The sequence below is a fragment of the Zalophus californianus genome, chromosome 1 (genome assembly GCF_009762305.2).
Source record: "Zalophus californianus isolate mZalCal1 chromosome 1, mZalCal1.pri.v2, whole genome shotgun sequence".
Lineage (NCBI taxonomy): Eukaryota > Metazoa > Chordata > Mammalia > Carnivora > Otariidae > Zalophus > Zalophus californianus.
The window spans coordinates 157,569,715-157,591,402 of NC_045595.1; the positions used below are offsets into that span (position 1 = coordinate 157,569,715).

At 40.1% G+C, this 21,688-nt stretch overlaps 2 protein-coding genes across 16 annotated transcripts in view; one reads left to right on the forward strand and one right to left on the reverse strand.

Moving 5' to 3' along the window:
* SIDT1 (SID1 transmembrane family member 1) overlaps positions 1 to 13,332 on the reverse strand; it is an 89,283-nt gene extending 75,951 nt beyond the window's left edge. For 13 of the 15 annotated variants that reach the window (XR_003518288.2, XR_004820289.1, XM_027585459.2 and 10 more), the window contains exon 1: positions 12,666 to 13,012. Coding sequence is in view for 13 of the 15 variants with exons in the window: in XM_027585459.2 (XP_027441260.1) it covers positions 12,666 to 12,875 (210 nt within the window). In the remaining 2 variants the exon portion in view is untranslated. Of the gene's footprint in view, positions 1 to 12,665; positions 13,159 to 13,188 lie in introns of those variants that run through there. The other 2 variants (XM_027585450.2, XM_027585461.2) reach the window with 2 other exon arrangements.
* SPICE1 (spindle and centriole associated protein 1) overlaps positions 12,200 to 21,688 on the forward strand; it is a 66,882-nt gene continuing 57,393 nt past the window's right edge. Inside the window, exon 1 of the mRNA XM_027585467.2 lies at positions 12,200 to 12,313. The gene's annotated coding sequence lies outside the window, so the exon portion shown is untranslated. The remainder of the gene's footprint in view (positions 12,314 to 21,688) is intronic.

Sequence of the window (21,688 nt, forward strand, 5' to 3'; positions counted from 1 at the left end):
CTGCAGGCAAGTTTCTTCTAGAGCTATTCTGAGGCCTACTTAATTAACACTCTGAAGCTGGGAAGGCACTAGAAAATTAGTTATGACTGTCAGAGTTATGATGTGACACTTATCACCAATTTTTTCTGTAGTTGTATTTATTGACAGACCAGTGCCATTTATAGTTTTAAATGAGTGTTGTCGGGATAGAAGTATTACTTACAGGAAACTGATTTCTAAACAAGACTAAACTGATCGTCTGCAAACATCTTCCTCTTCAAAATCCTAAAGGAAAATATCTTGAGATGAACAGAAGAAGCCTCAGGAAAGGCCACATTTAAGAGAATAAACTATTTCCAATTATGGAGTAAACATGGTGGCAGAGATGCTATATACTACTCTAATTCTTCTCTGACACTCAGATTAGATGTTCCTCTTTAATGGGCATAGATAGAAGGCTCTAGCACCCTTTTTCCTCCCTGTCACATCTTGGTCCCTGACGGCCAATGTCTGCATCCATACAGCTGTCTTTGAACAAATGCCCTAGCTTGAGAAGACCCCATGAGGACTTTTGGTGGAGCTGACCTGGGGGCTACCCAGCATTCAAATCCTTTATATGTTTTAGAGGAATTTCCTCCAGTCCACTAAACTGGGTGAGTTTTGTGGGAGGCAAGGCAGCTGATGGATGCCAAAGGAGTCAGATATATGATTTGTGCTCGGATAGTTGGACACTTCCACTTGGTACTTTCAGTGGTGATTACACGATACAAGGATGAAGGGAGAGTTTAGAATTCACTGGCAATGCTGACAACGGTAGGGTCCATGGCAGCAGGGTCCAGGGGTTACCATATCTAATGGCAGAGGAGGTGGTGCTTCCCAGGTGGGCATCTTGACAAAACCATTCTGCAGCATGACTGTTGCCATAATTTCCTGTGGCTTAGTCTCTGTTGGTCCCTCATCATAGTCTGAGCCTGGCAACTCAGGTTTGTGAGCAACCCAATATCCTTCTAATAAATTACTTTTTTGCTTAAGTTAGCCAGTTGATCTCTGTTGCTTGCAACTAAGAACTTTGCCTGATCCCACACCCTCTTTCTTTTCCTACTTCACTCATACCCCATAGCTATTTTGGAGCCTAACTGTCCATAGCCTCCCCAGACCATCTCTGCATACCCAGGCTTCATTCTGTTTGCCTCTCTCCTTATCCCCCACTTTTTGTCCTTTTAATACCCAGATAAATACTGTGTTTGTCCTAGAAAGTTGTAATTGCTCTACTTTGGTGAAGATGGTATGGGAAGAGAGCAGGGACAAATATAGGATTTCTTTTTGCAAATACTGGAAAGGACAAAGAAAAATTAAGTATTTTCATGTCAATTTTTAATATATGCTTCCAGTTTAGATCATTAAAATAACTGAGTCAATTTGTCTACAATAGGGCAGTTAAATCTAGAGGGACAGAAACAGTTGGTTAATCCCGTTTGCTATGGCTTATCTTCCTGGTTGTTTAATGGAGATCCAGAAATACCAGTTCTCAGGATTAATTTTTTTTTTTTATTATGTTCTCAGGATTAATACTGTCTTCTAGTGACACATAGGCTAACTGCTTGGGTCTCCAAGCTGCCTGGTGCCTGTCACAAAGGAACCCAGCATTGATGAAAATAAAGCATAAAAGAGATGATGATTGGCCCTCTGGGTCCACAGGGGGTCCAAGTAAGATCATGGTTGGTGGGTGGCTGTGGCTCTGTGAAATACTGAAGCAAATCTGCTAACTTCTTAGTTTTATTTAGCGTCAACCCTGCTGACCTGACTCACACAGACAAATGAATACCTGGACAATTCCTGGGGGGAAGAACAAAGATGAAAACCTCCTGCGTAGATTTTCAGTAACTGTAAAGGAAAATGTAAAGGATCATGTAAAGTGTGATCGAATGACCTGACTGAAAGTGTGACTGTCATATTTTAAATTATTTTTTATTGTTTATTGTAAGTATACAGATGTGCTCTCGTGGGAGGGAGAGTGGTTTAGTAGAAATATCCTGAGGGAATATCCTCAGGAACCGGAGTTATGTTCCTGGCTTTGCTTCAAGCTAGTTACATGATTTGGGACAAATAATTTATTTCACTGGCTTCTAGTTTTCTTTCCTCTTAAGTGATAAGAGACTGGGTGATTAAAATGTTGTTTTAGCTCTTAAGTTTAAAATACAGTTATCCCTTTCCATCCCAGTGGTTTCAAGAGATGTTTTACATGTTTCTTTTAGGGATAGAAAAAAGAACAGAAAATGCAAGCCCAATTACAATTCTGTAGCTAAACAGACTTGACAAGAAAATCTTGTTGCCATGAATAAAGGAAATAATGGCACACACGAAGTCAACACAAATATAGGCTGACTTCCCAAATAGCATATGTTCTTCATCCTCCACCGTTGGTATTATTAAAATTCTATAGCATAACTTTAAAAATCCAGAGACCAGCTCTTTAGTAACTGAGATTACCCACCATGGCTTTGAATCAGGAAGTATGGAAAAAAAACATGTTGCCTGAAATGAAGAAGAAGGAATGTCTTTGCCAGTAGCAAAACCTCCAACAACCTGAGGAGATCAACCAAAGAGGAAGAAACATGATGGGTCAACAGTTCATAAAAGGTCTGAAAGACAAAAAGGATGTGAGAATCAGAGAGATATCAGATACACAGAAAAAACTAGCCAAAAGAGAATGGTAGAGGTTAGAAGTGGTGGCAGTACAATGGAAGGTTGGAAATAGTGATAACAATGAGCTCCAGGTATGGAGCTGCTTCAGACTCTGTGGTCCAAGGTGGGCTATAAACGCACACACACATACATGACACTGTAATACTAAAAACACAGGGGTGGTCTTTTCAACAAATCGTGCTGGAATGATTGGACATTATATGCTATATACAGAGACTTTATACCTTCACAAAGTTAACCTACAATGGATCATAAACCTAAATGTAAAATTCAAAGCTATAAAATTTTCAGAAGATAACACAGGAGAAAATCTAGGTGACCTTAGACTTGGTGACAACTTTTTATTTTAATTAACTAATTAATTTGACAGAGAGAGAGCCGAGTGTTGGAGCAGGGGCAGGTAGGAGGGGGAAGAGGTGGAGGGAGAGGGAGAGAGAGAATCCCAGGCAGGCTCCACTCCCAGCGTGGAGTCCAACATAGGCCTGCATGTCATGACCCTGAGATCATGACCCCGAGATCATGACCTAAGCAAAATCAAGAGTCAGATGCTTAACCGACTGAGCCACCCAGGAGCCCCTTTAAATACAACACCAAGGCATGATTCATGAAAAATAATTGGTAAGTAGTACTTTCTTAAATTAAAGATGTCTGCTCTGTTAAAAAAAACTATTAAGTGAATAAGAAGATAGGGCACAAACAAGGAGAAAATATTTGCAAAACCCTTATCTGATAAAAGACTGGTATCCAAAATCCACAAAGAATTCTTAAAACTGAACAATAAGGAAACAAACAATTCAATTAAAAAATGAGCAAAAGATCTGAACAAATACCTCACCAAAGAAGATATACAGGTGGCAAATAAGCATATGAAAAGATGCTAATATGCTCTTAGGAAACTGCAAATTAAAACAATGAAAGATCACTATACCCCAATAGAATGGCTAAAATGCAAAGCACTGACAATACCAGATGCAAATGAAGATGTAGAGCAACAAGGATACTCTCATTGCTGGTGGGAGTACAAAATGGTGCAGTCACTTTGGAAGGCAGTTTGACAGTTTCTAACAAAGCTAAACATACTCTTACCACAGGACCCAGGAATTAAGCTCCTTGGGTAAATACCCAAAGGAGTGGAAAACTTACGTCTGTACAAAAATCTGCACACAAATGTTTATAGCAGCTTTCTTCATAATTGCCAAAAATTGTAAGCAACCAAGATATCCTTCAATAGGTGAATGGATAAATGGACTGTGGCACATCCAAACAAGAGCATATTACTCAACACTAAAAAGAAATAAGCTATCGAGCTCTGAAAAAAAAAACACAAAAAACCATGAAGGAACTTTAAATGCATATTGCTAAGTGAAAGAAGCAAGTCTGAAAAGGCTACATACTGTATGATTCCAAGTATACGACATTCTGGAAAAGGCAAAACTAGAGAGACAGTAAAAAAAATAAGCCATTTCCAGGATTTGAGGGAAAGAGGGAGAGGTGAATAGGAGAAGCACGGGGGATTTTTACAGGGATGAAATAAATTATTCTGTATAATCCACTGTAATGGTGGATACATTATGCATTTCTCAAAACCTATGGAACCATATAACATCAAGAGTGAACCGTAAACTGAACTTCAGTAAATAATAAAGATCAATGCAACATCAATGTTGTATCAATATTGGTCCATCATTAGTGTAGCACACTAATGCAAGATGTTAATAATTAATAATACATAAAAATAAATTAATGCTTAATTTTTTGTAAACCTAAAACTTCTCTGAAAAATAGAGTCTATTTAAAAAAAAATATAAAGGAAGAGTGAGGAAGCAGACAAAGCTGAAAAACTTTTGTGTCCCAGGATAGGCAGAGGGAAGGGCAAACCTTTACACTCTTAATGGTTCAATCGACTGTAAGACTACAGGTAGCCAGAGGATGCTTTTATTCAGGATTACATGCTAATTGATGATAGTAGATAAACTTTAGTTTTGCCACCATTTTCAGAAATAAAATATTTTATTTAAACACTTATGAGTTTAACCAAAACCAGTGATCTATACCTTTAAATAAACCAATACTTTCATAATTACATATAGACACCCCTGGCCAGCCTTGGGATCACCTGAAGAAGGCTGGGTCCCAAATAAACTTCCTTAAAATTATGGGCTGAGAACTAGCTCTTGAAAAGCTTTTCAGTGGAACAGAGGGAAAATTTACCAGTTCTTAGGAGTTATGACAGTGAAATGGATTCTGATAGACATCGTATCAGAAAAGAAGGCTTATATTCAACTTTCTTTGAATGCATTTTTCAATATAAGATACCTTCAAACCAGTTTTACTCTTCTTATTCAACCCATTGAAAAATTGCCTGTTTAATTTTGTGCAAAATCAACACCTGCATGTCCTTCTTCCTAATAGCAAAATCAATTTGTCTATTGTCACCTCAAATAAACTGAGAGGATGAGACAAATCAATTTGAAGTAATTAATTACTATAGCAAATTATTTGAATTAATTTTATTATTAATAACATCTAATATATAACCTACATTTGCTATATGACACTCAGCTTTGTTTTTCTCTCTCCAGGAATGGAGCACTATCTTTTGACAGGTAAATCAATTGCTTCTCCCATATAAACAATTTTTACACATGTTCTTAGAAATTTATTATATATGAAAACCAAAGGATCTTAAGACTGAGGAAGTGTTAAGTCCAATAGTTGTTCTTTCTGCTGACCGTAGCTTTTAAGCAGAATACAGGTCCTTAGGTTTTGTTTTGGTTTTGGCTTGCACAGCAACTAATGTACTGAAAAAAAACCCTCAAACTTTCCATTTTCACAATATCCTAGAAAAGAAAATAAACAATATTCAAAAATGTATTTTTTTAGGAAAATAAAAAGGACTATGATTTTATTGCCTGGCAGCACTGTAGTATGTTTGATATTTTCCTTACAAATAAGCAGAAAGAATGGTGAGGCCCCAATTCGAATAGCTCATTAGATGTACCTTTAAATCATTAATGCACCATCTTGGTGTGTTGACATGGAACTTCAGTTAGTCCAGAGTTAAACAATGTAGGAAGAGCTGGCTAACGAACTCTGGGTGCTGCGTGGCAACATGTAATAATATCAACCCGTTTGAAAGGAAGAAAGAAATACTGGTATCTTGCAGCACAGAAGTTTCATGGTATCACAGGTATCAAGTCCCTGGTCTTTTAGATTCAAGCCAACAGTGAGAAACGATGTAGGGGATACCTCAGGTAACGTGTGGAAAACCAAAGAGGGAAAGAAAGGAAGACTGAAAAATCTCTACTTTTTTTTTGCTTTTTAAAAAATTTAAATTCAATTAGCCAACATATAGTACATCATTAGTTTCAGATGTAGAGTTCAGTGCTTCATCAGTTGCATCTAACACCCAATGCTCATCACATCACATGTCCTCCTTACTGCCCATCACCCAGTTACCCCATCTCCCCACCCATCTCCCCTCTAGCAACCCTCAGTTTGTTTCCTAAAGTTAAGAGTCTCTCATGGTTTGTCTCCCTCTCTGATTTCTTCCCATTAAGTTTTCCCTCCCTTCCCCTATGATCCTCTGTGCTGTTTCTTATATTCCACATGAGTGAAAATCCCTACATATTGTATTAAATACTTAAAATACCCCCACAGAAAGGAGCATCACAGCAGTAAAATCAAAACAAAACAAAATAACAACCAAAAACTAAACCCAACACTATAGCAAGCCTATTGCCATGGCACTCAGGAAGAAACAAAAGGAATATGAGAGAGAAACAAGATGGTTGGAATACAAGCTCAGCACATGTGGCAAAGTGGGAACAAAGCAAGATGAAATGGAACAAAAACACTTCCAGGCAGTGAAGAGCCCTATGGGAAGCATCTCAAAAGAAACAAAACAAAACAAACAAAAAAAGAGTTGTTTTTCAGAAACAATAATTTAAAGTTTCATTTATTTGCTTTTATGAGATAAGGAGTTACAAATGATCTTTTTGGTAAGACATTTCTTCTACTTGTCTATAATCAAGAAAAAGATTAGGGGCTTTCAGATGCCAATCAAAGAGTCCAGGTTGGGGGTATCTGGCTGGCTCAGTCAGAAGAGCATGGAACTCTTGATCTCTGGGTTGTGAGTTTGAGCCCCAGGTTGGGTTAGAGATTACTTAATAAATAAATAAACAAACTAAAAAAAAGTCCAGGTCATCACCTGACAACAGCTATAGATCAGAGGTTCCAAAAACATCCTCCTTGGATTCAATTAATTTACTAGAGTAGAAAGAGGAAGACTCCATAAAATGGGGGAGAGGACCTACGAATTTCTTAGAAAGAAAATCACATTTTGATCACTTCACAAAGATAAGAGAAGAAAGACAGGAAAGCTATCCAGGTCTATCTTTCCCTGCTAAAATAAGAAAAACTCACCTAATATAAAGATGAGCAACATATAAGGACTACAATCGAATCCCACACAAAGTCACTGTAAGTAAGAGAGAATAAGAAGCAGAAAACACCATTTCAGATGGTGAACATATGCCAGAAAGCTGCACCTATAAAACAGATGGAAAGTATAGCCTAATATTGCAAAATTTAAAATTATGAACATTTAAAAACTATGAAAAAAAGCCATAAATCAGAATTTTAAAAATTCAGAAATGAGATGATTGGAGAAAATGAAGTTTTAAAAAAAATGGCAGAACTCAGGAAAATATTAGAGATAAATTTTAAAATTCTATCATAAATGAATATTTAATTTGGAGGAGCACAGGGATATAAAAAACATTCATAATGTCATAAGGAAAACAGAAGATGAAAAGGAGAAAAAAAAATTTTAAATCTGGGGCAGGATATAAAAAAATAATTCTAGAAAAATGGGTAGATATAGGAAACAATAAAGAAGGGCCAACATAAGTATAAAGGGAATTCCTAAAGAAGATAATCAAGCATTGGAATAAATGAATGTTAAAAACTCTAAAGAAAATTTCCTGAATTAAAGAAATAATCATTGAAATTACATATTGCAAAATGACATCATGTACCTGGGAAAGACTGACCTACTAGATGCCATCTGGTAAAACTACTGGAATTCAAAGAAAAAGGAAAAGGAGTCTTTTGGGAATTCAGGCAGAAAAATGAAATTACTTGCAAGGTAAAGAATCCCTTCTATCATTACTTTTGCCAGAAGCCAAAGGAATAATATGCTTAAAACTCAAGGGAAGAAAACCGTAAGCCAAGGGGTTTATATTCGGCTAATCAGACTTGCAAGTACAAAGGCTGTGGACAAAGTGTTATGAACATGGAAGAATTGTAGGAGATGCCTCCTAGAGAATAAGCTTTAGACAATCAAATGACTAAAGGACATTAACGTAAGTCTAGCTGTGAACTTTTAATATATAGGTACCGGTACAACTAAGACTAAATGTTTGTTGTAAGGAAGACAGTCTAGCTCGTAATGACTATATGCTTTGACAATGCAGATATGTACAACTAACCAAAAATGGGGCAACAATGGGGAGAAAATATGAAAAGTAGAACGAGTTCATTAATTTCTTTATAGGCATAACTAGGGTTTAGATTTGGGGGTTGAAAAAAGAGATGGAGAAGAAGATACTAGCTAATTTCAATATTGCTCATCATAGAGAACTAAGAAACAAAAATAGAAGAGGCTAATGGCATTATATAAATATATTAGTACAAAGGAAACTACTGGAACAACAATAACAGCAAAAAACTGCTTTATTTTACAGGCCATAATTTGTGCACACGTGTGCACATGCACACATATGCGGTGGGGAAGGGCAGAGGGAGAGATAATGTGCTAATGAGCACAGATACTGTGCAAATGGGATGACTTCCTCCTCACAAACAAGCACCAGTCCGGTTCAGTAAGAGGAAGTGGGAGAAGTGGGAGAAAGCTGAGAAGCTTTCTCTGCCTCAGTACGTAAAGAACACAGGGGGAGTCCATCCGAGACTGAGGGAACTGAGGCTAATCACATCAAAGGTTTTCATTCTTCTAAGTAACCAGCAATGTATAGTTAGAAGTTACCACTGGAGTGTCCTGATATATATTTCACTGTTCGTGAGAACTGGATAGGCTTTTTGAATTTGGATCCAAGAGGCAGTATAACTGGTTCTAGATAGACAACGGCTGGTTGATGTGAATAAAGTTAAGGATTGTTCCTTGGGCATAAAAAAAAAGTGTATGTCATTAAAAGATAAATGTCTCCATTGAATAAACAAAAGGGATATTTCCAGGGAAACACTTCAAATTAAAAGATCTATGGTGAGCAATGAATTCTGTGACTGAAAGTCTCTGAGAAGACTTCTTGTTGCCTGGTAGTTAGATTTTTTTATTGAAAAGGTTCTTATCAGCATCTAGCTCAAGTATAAACATCTGATTATTGCCACCACCTGTCTCTACAAGAGTATTCTCATTTCTCAATAAACCTGCTTTCGTGCCCTCTGTCCTAGTCAAACATATGCCTGGTGACTTTCTCAACAAGGTGACTTCCTTCTAGTTGATTTCCAGCCCTGTAGTGATAGAACACCTTGTTCGCCACAGTGAAACTCTACTCCCCTGAAAAGGAGTCTCCAGATACTTCCCCTCAGGGAAATGAAATGAACCATGATCTTGCCTAACCTGCACCTTCGATCGTTATTTTTCACTATTCTTCTTTAAAGCAGTCACTCTTCTTTCAGTGATATATATATATATATATATATATATATATACATATATATATATATTTAGTGGCAACTTCATATTTACATTACTCTTTCTAGAAGGCATGTGAGGCTTTTCCTGATGCTGACCTCAGTTAATTAGCATGACACATGCTTGGCTAAATAGTTCCTTGGGTCAGTGTTTGGTATGGGAGACGCAGTGGCTGCAGGAAAGATTAGGGGCCAAGGTTCCCCACAGCAGCTTCCACTTCTCACCAAAGCCTAAATTGGGAAAAGGCTTTCTCCTCCAAAGTGAAGAAAAAATAATGGCAAACATAACAATGACTTGAAGAGAAAAGGAAAAAAGATGAAAACTCAAAAAGTTTTACTTTTTTTTTCCTAAACCCAATTCTTTGTTGCATTGAAGAGGGATGGGTGGGAAATGACCCCTGCAGGGGAGGGGTCCCTGACCAACTACTTGGGTCAGGTTAAAGGAAAAAGGTCCTGGCCAAGCTTTTGCTCTTGGGTTCATAGTTCTTTATTTAGCAGAGCCCTTCGGTGAGTTTGGGATCTGCAATGGAAGCAAACTGCTTCTCATGAATTAATAAAAATTTAGAGAGTGGGAGAGGCCAGCATTTGGGGTTGGGGAGTAGCTAATAAGTTGGTGATAAACCAGGGCCTAAAAAGTAGTGCCACCATCTTGAAATTTACCCTATTGGGAAATAGCTAGTAAGCTGTTATGACAATATTGATTAGATTTCTGCTTTAATCTATCACCTATCCTGTGCTGTTCTGCAATTCCCTTATGTTAGTTCAAACCTCCAGGAAAATTCTGCTATATCCAAAAACATGGCCTTCATGTTATTGGAAGATGGGCTGCTAGTACCCAACATGGGGCAAACAGGACCAAGAAGAGAGGAGGCCATCAAGAGAAACAAGAGTAATGGTTTGGCTAGATAGATCAGAAAAATGCCATCTCTGGAGAAATCAATGGGAATACCAGCTGGAGGGAGAGGGGGTAATTTCCCAAAGTAACAGGGGTGAGGTTTCCACTGTCTTATTTGCATACTAAAGAGAGGTCTCAAAGCTGTAAGAGTTGGGGACATCTGATTAATACTAGTATTAAAATAATTAAAATAGTTGAGTTATCTGCCAGTCCCATGGTTCCCAAATGTATTTCTCAGACTAGTGAAATTTTAGGGACTCCTGGGGTTGTCAACTTTTTATTGTATTATGCAAAGATATTTTAAAAATGAATTTTCACCATTGTTTCATAAAATAAGAAGCATTTAAACATGTAGACAGGCAAAATGGAAAGGGCATAATTTCATGACAATTGTTAAAAATGTTTTTATCTGGAATGATCTCACCCTTTCAACCTACTAAAATGTATCTTTTATTTTTTTAAAAGATTTAGTTATTTATTTTAGAGGAGGGGCAGGAAGGCATAGAGGGAGAGAGAGAATCCCAAGCAGACTCCACTCTGAGTCGCAGAACCCGACACAGGGCTCGATCCCAGAACCCTGAGATCATGACCTGAGACGAAATCAAGAGTTGGACGCTTAATGGGCTGAGTCACCCAGGTGCCCCCAAAAGTATGTATTTTATTTTATTTAGTTTTAGTTTACCGTTTCCTTAAATCTTTCTTCACTTATTCACTTTTCAAAGACATTAGTAGATGAACATGACTCTGCCCCTGTCCTCAATATCTCACACTTCTCTAGGGAAATCAAGCAGGTAACCCAGCTGCTAACAGTGCACCTGTGCCTGTGGCAGAGAAACTCACCAAATACCAAGGGCAGAAAGGCCAAGCAACAGTTAAGAAACAGTCAATCTATTTCTAAGCAGGAGTGCAAGAAATACTAAAGCCTGATGTCAGCACTCACTTTGCACATACCATCTGAGTTTCCTTACTGATGATTTAGGGGGAAACTGATAGTACACCCCAGAGATCATGGATTTTTTTCAGATTTATTCATTCTGAGCAAATTACAGGGCTAGGAGTGCAACTGATGTGCCATGTCAGCTGGTCCATACCGCACAGTGGACAGGAAGAGAGACGAGTGGCATGGAATTAGGGGGATAAAAACTGTCCCTCTCACTTGTCCCCAGTAGAATGGCTCTGCACATGGTCACGCTGCTCACTTGAGGACATACAGGTTGAAGGGCAGCAGGGGACAGACCAGGGTGAGGGCTGTGCTGCCATGGCGACAGCACCTTTGGTGCCAGACTGGAGATGGGGAATTTGTTCAATACACATGGTTGGGAGATGACTGGGAGTGCTAGTGGGCACACTGGTCCATCCTGCTCAATACTACTCCAAGCTACCAGGTTTCTGAGTTCTGATTCTCAGTGAGAGTTAGAGAGGGAGGCCTATTGTGGCGTCCAAGTCATCTGGTTCTGGAATCTCCCGAGGGAGCAGGGAATGGAATGCTGGCACAGTAAGGGATACACATACACATTCATATGGGAAGAAGATCCAGATGCAGGTACACTGGGGAGTCTTCTCTTTTCTCTGTGCCCCAGAGGGGACCATATTAGAGGGAAAAACCCACCTATGAACTTTTTTCTACATTATATAATCAGAGTATATGTGTCAAAGGGATAGTTGCTGGAGCAGTCATTTCCTCCCGTCTCACCTCGATCCTTGTCAGAAATAGGTCTAGAACTTTCCCACAATTACCCATCCTTATTTAACATCAAAACCTCCAGAGATGGGTGGCCAGCTGCAGTTGCAACATTTCTGGCCAGGTCTTGTGGCTTCTCGGAAGCACGGTTCTGTGACAGTAGTACAGATTCGCAGGAAGTGACTACTGAACACACGCTCTGCAGCTTGCGTCCATTCTCACACATTCCTGTTTTAGATTCTGAGCAGCGCTCCCTCCCCATGCGCTATGAAATAGGAGGGTCTGGCAGAATCATCCAAATGAAATGAGGTTCCTTCTCCCCGGTATTAGGAACAGAGGTGAGGTCCTTTCCCTCCGCAACCATAGAAATCTCGAGTTTCCTGGAGAAAGGCCCAGCAGGGGGCCAGGAGCCACAGAAGGTGCAGGGAACCTGCGCCTCTGCAAAGCCCCGAAATGCCAGGGGATCAGGCCAGGGAAGGTACGAGATGAACCGGAGTTGTCCCCGAGGCCGGTTGCGGGAGAATGCGGCAGCCCGGGGCAGGACAGTGATTGCTTTGAAGGGAAAAGGGAACAAGGGGCCGCTGATCCCTGAGGACTCCCGAGGTCAATTCCCAAGGGACCCAAAGCAGCGACGGGGCTCTGAGATCTGGCAAGTTCCTGGGAGTCGAGCGAGGAGAGCGAGAGTCTTACCTGGCCCGGCTGGCTAGTGTAGTTGAAGGAGTAGGTGTTCTCCTTGGTGAGGCTCACCACCCCGCTGTAGACGCGATCGAAATCGAAGCCCCTGGCGAGGTCGCGGGGGTTGCGGCTCGGGAGGGGTTGCGCGGGTCGCCGGGGTGCCGCCGTGTGCTGGAGCCAGGGTAGCAGCGCGCAGAGCAGCGCGAGCCGTGGGCAGTCCCGCATGGTGGGCGCCGCGCCCCTGCCACCAAGGAGAGCCTCCCTGGCGAGGGGGGGCGAGCTCAGAGCGGGTCCTTCCAAAGCCCCCCTGCGGCCCTGGGCGCCGGCTTCAGCGCAGCGCGGGTGATGCCTGGCAAGCCCCTCTGGCGAGTGCTGGCAGCCCCCGGGCGAAGGACTGATCAAATATTGATGCAGCCGCCTGGGGTCTCCGCGGGAGGTCGCCGGCCAGGGGTACGGGGGCCTGGGGCTACTGTTTTGCTCTCCGGCTTCTAAATCCTTTTCCTTCCCATTTTCTCATTTCTCATAATCCCCCACTTACCCAGTCAGGATTTCAACAGATCTCTTCCCTACTCAATCTCAAAAAAATAATAATAATAAATAAATTTAAAAAGGCATTAGAGACATTAAAACAGAAATATTCGCTAGTCCTGAAGAGTCAACCTGACTAGCCACGAAGCAGGAAATAGAGTCTGTTTCAAGTAAACGTGCACCCTGACTGCAAGCGAAGAAACAGAAAGCCACAGAGCCCGTCCCCAAAGAGGGTGCACGAGTTTGCTTTTCCTGTCTGCTACCTGCAGAGAACTGCCCGTTTGAATGATGGTTGCTAACTTTACACAGTTCTCCCTTCTCTAACAGAACCCCTTCCCAGACACCTGTTTTATTTCCTTATCATCTTCTATTCTCAGGGAGAGCCTCACATCATCGCTTTCTCTCTCCCTCACTGTTTGTGTCCCTTTTAAATATGTACAGTCATAAAAACTGAAGAGAAAGGGTAAAGAAGACAATTTCCACCACTCCTGAAATCTGGTCCCAGAAGTTGTCAAGGACGTCTCAGTGAAGCTGGCTTTCTGCAGCGGGTTTCTTTCCGTCCTCCCCAACTTCTTGCCTACTTTACCTCTGCAATGACTTCTTAGATTCTGGGAGAAGCCCTGGGATTCTGAATTGTTTTTCAAATGAGAGAAACCACAGCCCATTAAAAGGAACTCTCCTTCTGGCAAAACTTAGGGGATTTGATTTAAACAGTTGGAAGAGGCAGATAAGGGGTGAGGTGGGAAGAGGATCCCTGGGAAGTCCTTGGGGAACATCAAACAAGCACAGTTCAGGTGTAGAAGAGAACTTACTCTCTTATTTCAGCTTCAAGTTATTTGTAAACTAGAAAGTAATATAACCGCATTCAATCTGAAGGAACATTTAAAGAGAAGCCAGAAGAAGAAAAGATCGTGTTCAAAGAATTAAGTTACAGATTAAAATCCTACTATTTACCATTCAAAGGGAGGGTTTGATTTATTTAGTTATTTGAGAGAGAAAGAGCAAGAAGGGGGAGGGGTAGTGGTGAGGGAGACAGAGAATCTCAAGTAGGGCCCACACCCAGCCCAGAGCCCCACTCAGGGATGGATTTCAGGCCCCTGAGATCAATCATGTCCTGAGCCAAAATCCAGAGTCTGAGGCATAACCGACTGAACCACCCAGGCACCCCAGGTTTCTTTTTTTTTTTTTTAACGTCATTGAATTTCTATAATTTATTAAAATATCACAAATGAGTTCAATACATTTGGTATAATGTTTTATAACTGTGCAATCAGAAAACAGTGCTGATGGCAGATTGAGTTAGAGAGTCCTTATTAGGACAATTTTCACTTTTAAATAAATGTTCTTGAAAATGTATGGGTATAACGACAAAAATAAGGAGTCTGGGGGTAAAGTTTAAAGTACAGCTCATTGTTTTAAGGAATATAATAATTTCATCCAGAATTTGAATGACATTAAACTGCTATATTTAAAATGCGTATGCCTCTTTTTAGAATTTAACAAAATTTCATAAACTTGAAGTTTATCAAGTCCTTCAAGGTTAGCTGGCCTGGCCAGTTCAAGCACTCTCTACAGCTAGAGGGTCATGGAGTCCTACTCAGCACCACAAGAGATGAGGAACTGCATTTTTCACAAGGTAACTCCTTCTTTTGGGGGCAAGTGTCTCATTATTAGAACAATATTTCACATTCTAAATTGAAATCTGCCTCTCTTCCACTCACTGGCATGGGTTCTGCCCTCTGGAGCCATAGGAATAAACTTAATCCTTCTTCCACATGACAGCCTTGTAGGTATTTGAGGGAGCTATGACCCTAACTTTAAGCACTGAAATTAGAAGTGACTAGAACAGATCCTTTATCTTAGCAAAGAACTCAAAATATTTATTTTAAAGCTCTTATAGATGACATATATAACAATTTGAATTGTATATTACAAATTATACTATGATCTAATCCTCATTCCATTGAATGACCTTGGGCATTTAACCTCCCAGGATTACAAGGTTGCTGTAAGGATAAGGGGGTGGGGGGGGAGAAGAATGTATTTGAAATTTTATTAGAAAGTTTAACATGTTGTATCACCAAATATTGTTATTGTATGACTCCTAGTTCAACAGCTAAAAAGTTAAATATGGTCCATCAATCAGGCTTGTAGAATATCTACAATGCCAAGCTTCCACTGTGACAGGCCGAATATACGAACACACAATGGCTAGACCATATATGATAATAGACCTCTGACCCCAAACTTTACAGCAACCGGTCTAGGAAGCCAAACCACAGTCTTTGTAGCAAATGGCCCAGAACAATCAGGACTTGGTCAGTGACTGCCAACTTCCCCAATTTTTGCCTCTGCTCCCAACTCAAGATCAATCGGAGGAATCCAAATATGCTCTGCAAACCATAAAAATACCCCACTTCTAGTTAGCCTACTTGCAGCTTCTCTATGCCACCAAGATACAATCAGAGTATTCTGAAACCTTGCCTTTTTTTCATTATAAAGCTTTCCCTGTCCCCTGCCTGCCTTTGAGTCTTGGCCAAATGCAGGTGATGGTGGCTTGCTATAGCAAGCAAGCTCTGAATAAATAACCTGTTTTCATTTGAGTGGTCTTTCTTATTTCCATAGTTTTCCTGAAGGCTCCAATGAGATACTGTCTGTATTACCTGTCACCATGGACTCCAACCTTTAACCAGGTGTGCTACACACCAAGGCCCCTCATGCCTTGCAGCTTGCAGTGTTGGGTATGTGTTGACATGGTGAGTGAGCACCGTGTCTGAGCTCTGCTTTCTTTGCTTTTGAGTTCTTTGGCTATCTCATCTCAGTTTGATAACTGGGTTTTGCTGTTGGTTCCCATTTATTTGGCATCTTTGGTGGAGTCCGGCCATTACTTTTCACCCCTTTTTGCTCTCTTTCCTGCTTCCATTTTGTGTTATATTGTCCAAAAGTATTGTTTGTCATAGAGTAGAACACTGGTCCAGCATTCTTTTGGACAAACTTTGCTTTGGATCACCTATAAAACTAGGCTATCCTTTGTTTCAATTGTTTTGCCCTTAGAGTTTGGCTTTGATCCACAGAGAACATTCTCTCTGGTTTTCCACCTGCCTGCAGGTGTAGGTTGTTGGATCTACATTTGGAGGCAGCTACCTTCAAGTTGGGGTCTCAAGACTCACGGTGCACAAGCATCACTTTCAGCTGCTAACTCTTACAGGCTTGGCTAAGTCTAATTCTTCTCTTCCTTTTGGAGAAGCTCCAACATCTTATATGTCCACTCATTACAATTCTAATTCCTGCACCTATGTTTCAAATGGTGACACTTCACCAAGGATGACCTGAGCCTTCAATGGCCACTCTGTGGAACACTGGCCTTGACCAAAATTGTTTATTTGAAAGGTGCTTTAGAAAAGAAAAAGAATAAAGATTTCTCAGATCCAATGGAATCTTGGATTAAATGAATTGTGTTCAAAAATTGCTTTACTAAAATATTCTTTGGTCAAAGCTAATGAGAAATTTGGCAAGCTTAGCCAATAATCTAGATTCATTTCCATAGTAAGTCCTCCCCCTCCAAGTCCTCCAGTTGCCTTCCTGTGGCCAGCTCTCTCACTTCCCCCTTATCCCTCTAAAGTCCCTCCTTCTGCACCTCCTCCTTCCTCTTCCCCTTGTCCAGCTGCTTGGTCTTTTCTCAGCAACTTTCTAAAACCTCCAAATGCTAGTTGCCTCCAATAGTCTATCCCTCCCATAAGCCAGATATGCAAGTGACTGTAGAATTTAAACTTTGGATCCAAGATGAATTAAGAGCTATAATGAAAGATTTCCCTAAACCTAAACAAGACTGAGCAAAGATTCATAGAAGAATTTGTAATTCTTTGGATGCACATGATCCAGAGTTGCCTGACCTATATCAACTTGTATGCATGTTGATCAGAACCTCAGATGCTAAATCCTGGATGACAAAAGCTGATTGGACCAACCCGGAGAGGGACCTCCAGGATCCTCCACAAAAAACCTTAGGGTCAGAAAAATAATTCAAAGTCTCCTAAAAGCCATACCTGAAACACTGCTAATAAAAGTTGACTGGATCATAATTTAATCATGCAAACAAATAGAAAAATGAAACTATAGGAGATTTGGGGATAAATAGAAAATATCTTCCAACAACACTAATTGTTCTACATCAAATCCTGCCATCTTTGCTCAACCTCTTCCTTGGAGTGAACATAGAACAAAAGTATAAGTATTTCAAACAACTCACAGATTTGTCCCTATATCCCAGCCCTGACTACAACTTTTGCATCCTGGATTGAAAAATATTTCTTCCTGCTCTGTGATACCACATCTACAAATTTATTAGGGAGAGATCTACTTTGCAAATAAAGCTGTAATATTAATTGCACACCAGAGGGACTATTTTTTGAGGTTTCAGTGGATGTATCAATTCCTAATCAACTTGTGTCTGCTCTATATAAAACTTTCCTTCTCCACTATCCTTGATGTATGCTCCTGTTACAGATCTTGACATTGTACTTGACTCTTCATGGGCTAAAATTCCCATTGACATAAGAAAAATAATTGGAACAGAATCTATGAAAGTTCAGATAGATCTTATCAAATTCCCAAACTTCCCCAAAGTTAGAAGCTAGAGCAAGAAAAGCCTCAAATTTATAGTTGAGAGCCTCATATCAAGAGTCCTTTTCATAACCTGCACTAACCCTTGTAACATTCCTGTCTTGCCAGTAAAGAAACCAAATGGACAAGTATATTGATTTGTTTAAGATCTCAGGACACCAATACCATTGTTATCTCTCCTTCTCCATTAATACCTAACCCAAATTCCATCCTATCATCAACTCCCCCACAAACCACCTCCTTCTCTGTAGTGGATCATTGCTGTGCCTTTTCTGGGTGTATTCCTACACCTTAGAGTCAATGTCTTTTTGCCTTCCTCTGAGGGGACAATGATATACATGGATAGCTAGGCCCTAAGGGTGCCTTGAAACCCCCTCCTATTTTTCTTAGCCCTTAATCAATAATTAAAAGATCCAAATTTTCCTTGTGTTTCATTTCTGATATAATATACAGGTGATTTCGTACTTTGTTCAGAGAAGCCTGTAGCTCTTGGCTTAACAGAAAAAAAGGCATAACGTTTCAAAAAAGATAATTACAATTTTGTCAAAACATAGTACATTATTTAGGGCATGAGCTATTTGAAGGAGGGAAAAACATTCTCTCATAACAGGATAAAGACTATCCCAAACTACCCTAGAACCCTCACAAAATTACAACTGAGATGACATCTAGGCCTAACTTGATATTTCAGACAATGGGTGTAATTTTTTTTTCTGAGACTGTGACACCTTTTTATGAGATGGCTATGTCTTTAGTAAGATCCACTTTCTTCTGGGAGCCCAAGTGTTACACAAGCCTTCTTTTAATCTGAAGAAGGCTCCTCGGCAGCCTGCTTCCCTGGACATCCCTACCAACAACAGAAACCTTTTGTCTATTTGTGCATGAGTGTTCTGGGGTTTAAAGCCTTGGGACTTTAATTCAACTTCATGGACACCATCAAAACCCATCACTTACTGTAGCCTCATCCCCACTCCAGTTGCAAAGGCTGATACCCTTTGTGTTAGGGCAATACTGCGCTGCAAAACTTGTCCATGCTTCTGCGGAGTTAATTCTAGGTTCCCTGTTTGGTCTTACGGTTCCTCATGCAGTACAGACGTGACTAGTCCCTGAGAACATGCAACACCTTGCAGTCCGTTGATTGACCTCTTAGGGATTTCTGTTGCCCTCTCCCTTTTACATTCCTATCCATGCTGCAGCATCCCGAATCCTACCACTCTTCTGCTCTGAAGAAGAGGAACCCCATAATTGTCTTAACTTCAGTTAGGGGACTTATGGCACTTTGCTTAGCTTTATTGGAGACTTGCATTGAGAATATTGCCCTACTATTTGTTCATGGGCCATACTTCAAAATTGAAACTGGAGTTATTAGGCTATCTCTAATGCTATCACTAATCTAAACTCTCCTTTATAGGATAGTCCCCTACCTGAGGTAAAGTTAGTCCATATGGCAGAATTTATAACACTTAGGAGAGCTTGTCAACCAGCCAAAGACCTGAGAGTAAATAAACACGTATGCAGATAGCAGGCATACTTCTGGAGTAGTGCATGATGCTTTAGAAACAAAAAGATTTCCTCACCTCTGCTGGAACACTCATTGGAAGTGGACAACAAGTTAAGGAATTTTTAGATACACTTCTACTTCCCAGGGAGATGGCTATTGTAAAGATTAAGGCCCCTGCTAACAGAGTTAAGGGAAATCCTCTAGCAGATCATTTGGCAAACAAGCTGCCTTAACCAAGCTTATGATACAAACTAAAACCCCAAAGGATAAATCTCTGAATTGAGTCAAAGAGGCCATCATTAAATACCCACATTAAGCCCCTGATTTGGAAATGGACGCAGAATATCCTTCACTGAGATCATCCTCGGCACACTCAAGATGGCCATTTGGTGGCACCAGATGATTTCAAATGGATATTAGCTGAATTGCTCCATGAAATGACTCATCACTGAGCCTGGGTGGCTCAGTTGGTTAAGCATCTGCCTTCGGCTCAGATCATGATCCCAGGGTCCTAGGATCAAGCCCCACGTCAGGCTCCCTGCTCAGGCTCCCTCCTCAGTGGGGAGCCTGCTTCTCCCTTTCCCTCTGCTGTTTCCCCCCACTTGTGCTCTCTGGCTCTCTCTCTCTCTCTGTCAAATAAATAAGTAAAATCTTAAAAAAAAATTGCTTACAATTTTAAGTCAACCTTGGTTGGGAAACTTTAAAAAGACAGTGGAGGTTATTTGTGGGTCATGTGTTACTTGTGAACAGCACAACCTGGGAAAACTGTAAAGATGAGGCATGGTGGGAGCCAAAGCCTTAAGGACCCTTTAAACACCTTCAGATGAATTTTTTCCAGTTCCCACTCTCCACAGGATTTATTTATTTTTAGGATGGGTTAAAGCATTTCCTTGCTGAAAACCTTTGCTTGTAATTTTTTTTTGGTCTCTGAAAACCTGCTTGATTTTATGTTTCCAACCTGGGGTATATCCATTTTTATATCAAATGACCAAGACACAATTTATACGAATCCTTTTAAAAGAACTTTGTAAGGCATTGCCCCTTCTCAAAAACTGTACTGTCATTACCACCCACAAACTTCTGGAAAAATCAAAAGAACCAATGGCATCCTTAAATTAAAATTAGCCAGACTTTCAGAAATCCTTGAGCTCCCTTGGCTAAAGGTACTCCTGCTAGTCCATAAGGCCATATGATCCATTCCCTCAGAGACACATTGGTTATGTCCTTATGAAGTGTTAACAGGAAGGCCCATACATTTAGAAATTTTATGCCTGATATTAGACTCTTCTCTGTATCATGGAGATGTGGCAAAATATTGCAAGGGAATCATGTACTATACCCATGAACAAGTTAAGGCCAGCTTCTCACAACACTTCTTAAATAGGCTCTTTATGGGGCACCTGGGTGGCTCAGTTGGTTGAGCATCCAACTCTTGGTTTCAGCTCAGGTCATGATCTCATGCAGTGTGGGACTGAGCCCTGTGTTGGGCTCCCTGCTTAGTGGGGAGTCTGCTTGAAGATTCGCTCCCTCTGCCCCTCCCCCAACTTGCATGTGCTCTCTCTCTCTCTTGCTCTCTCTCAAATAAATAAATCTTAAATAGGCTCTTTATGGTCATAAACCAGGCAATTTCATCTATTGGAAGAGACATTGGATAAAAAATACTCTTGACCCTCACTGAAAGGGATCTTATCAGGTATTCTTATAAATCTTGTTAATATTAAAAAAAATCAATGTCATTAAAAAATATAAGCAGTTGTGGATACAAAGTCTACTGACATGAGAATAAACAGATTGTTTATTCAGAACTTAATATAGGAAAGATTTCAGCCACCATCACTTACATTTGGCAGAGACTTAAAGACAGGAGGGAAGTGAAAAAGATTTATAGTGAAATAAAGGGAAGACTTCAGAAGCACTGATTAGAAGTTGGAATAGGGAGGCTGGAATTAGGCTAAGTAGAAGCAGGACATCTTATGGTTTGGGGAGCACATCTGGCTTATATTTGGACCACCCAGAGAAATCTATATAAACAGCTTTCTTGAGTATAACTGACAATGAACTTCACATATTTAAAGTGCAGATATCACCTGTGTTATATACATACATAACTGTGAAGCCATTATCTATATATCCATTACCCTCTAAAGTTTCTTTCCTCCTTTATATCTCTCTCCTGTTTCCTCCCTATAATAGATACAGAGCAATTCATCTTATCCATTTTTTTTTCTTGAGAAAGCTTTGCTAATTTATGTCTTTCAGGAAAGTTGGCCATTTATCTGTGTTATTAAATTTATTACCATATAGTTGCTCAAAATACATCCTGTTAGTGTCTGTAGAATATTTCACCTCTCTTATTTCTGATATTGGTAATTTATAGGTAGTTTTC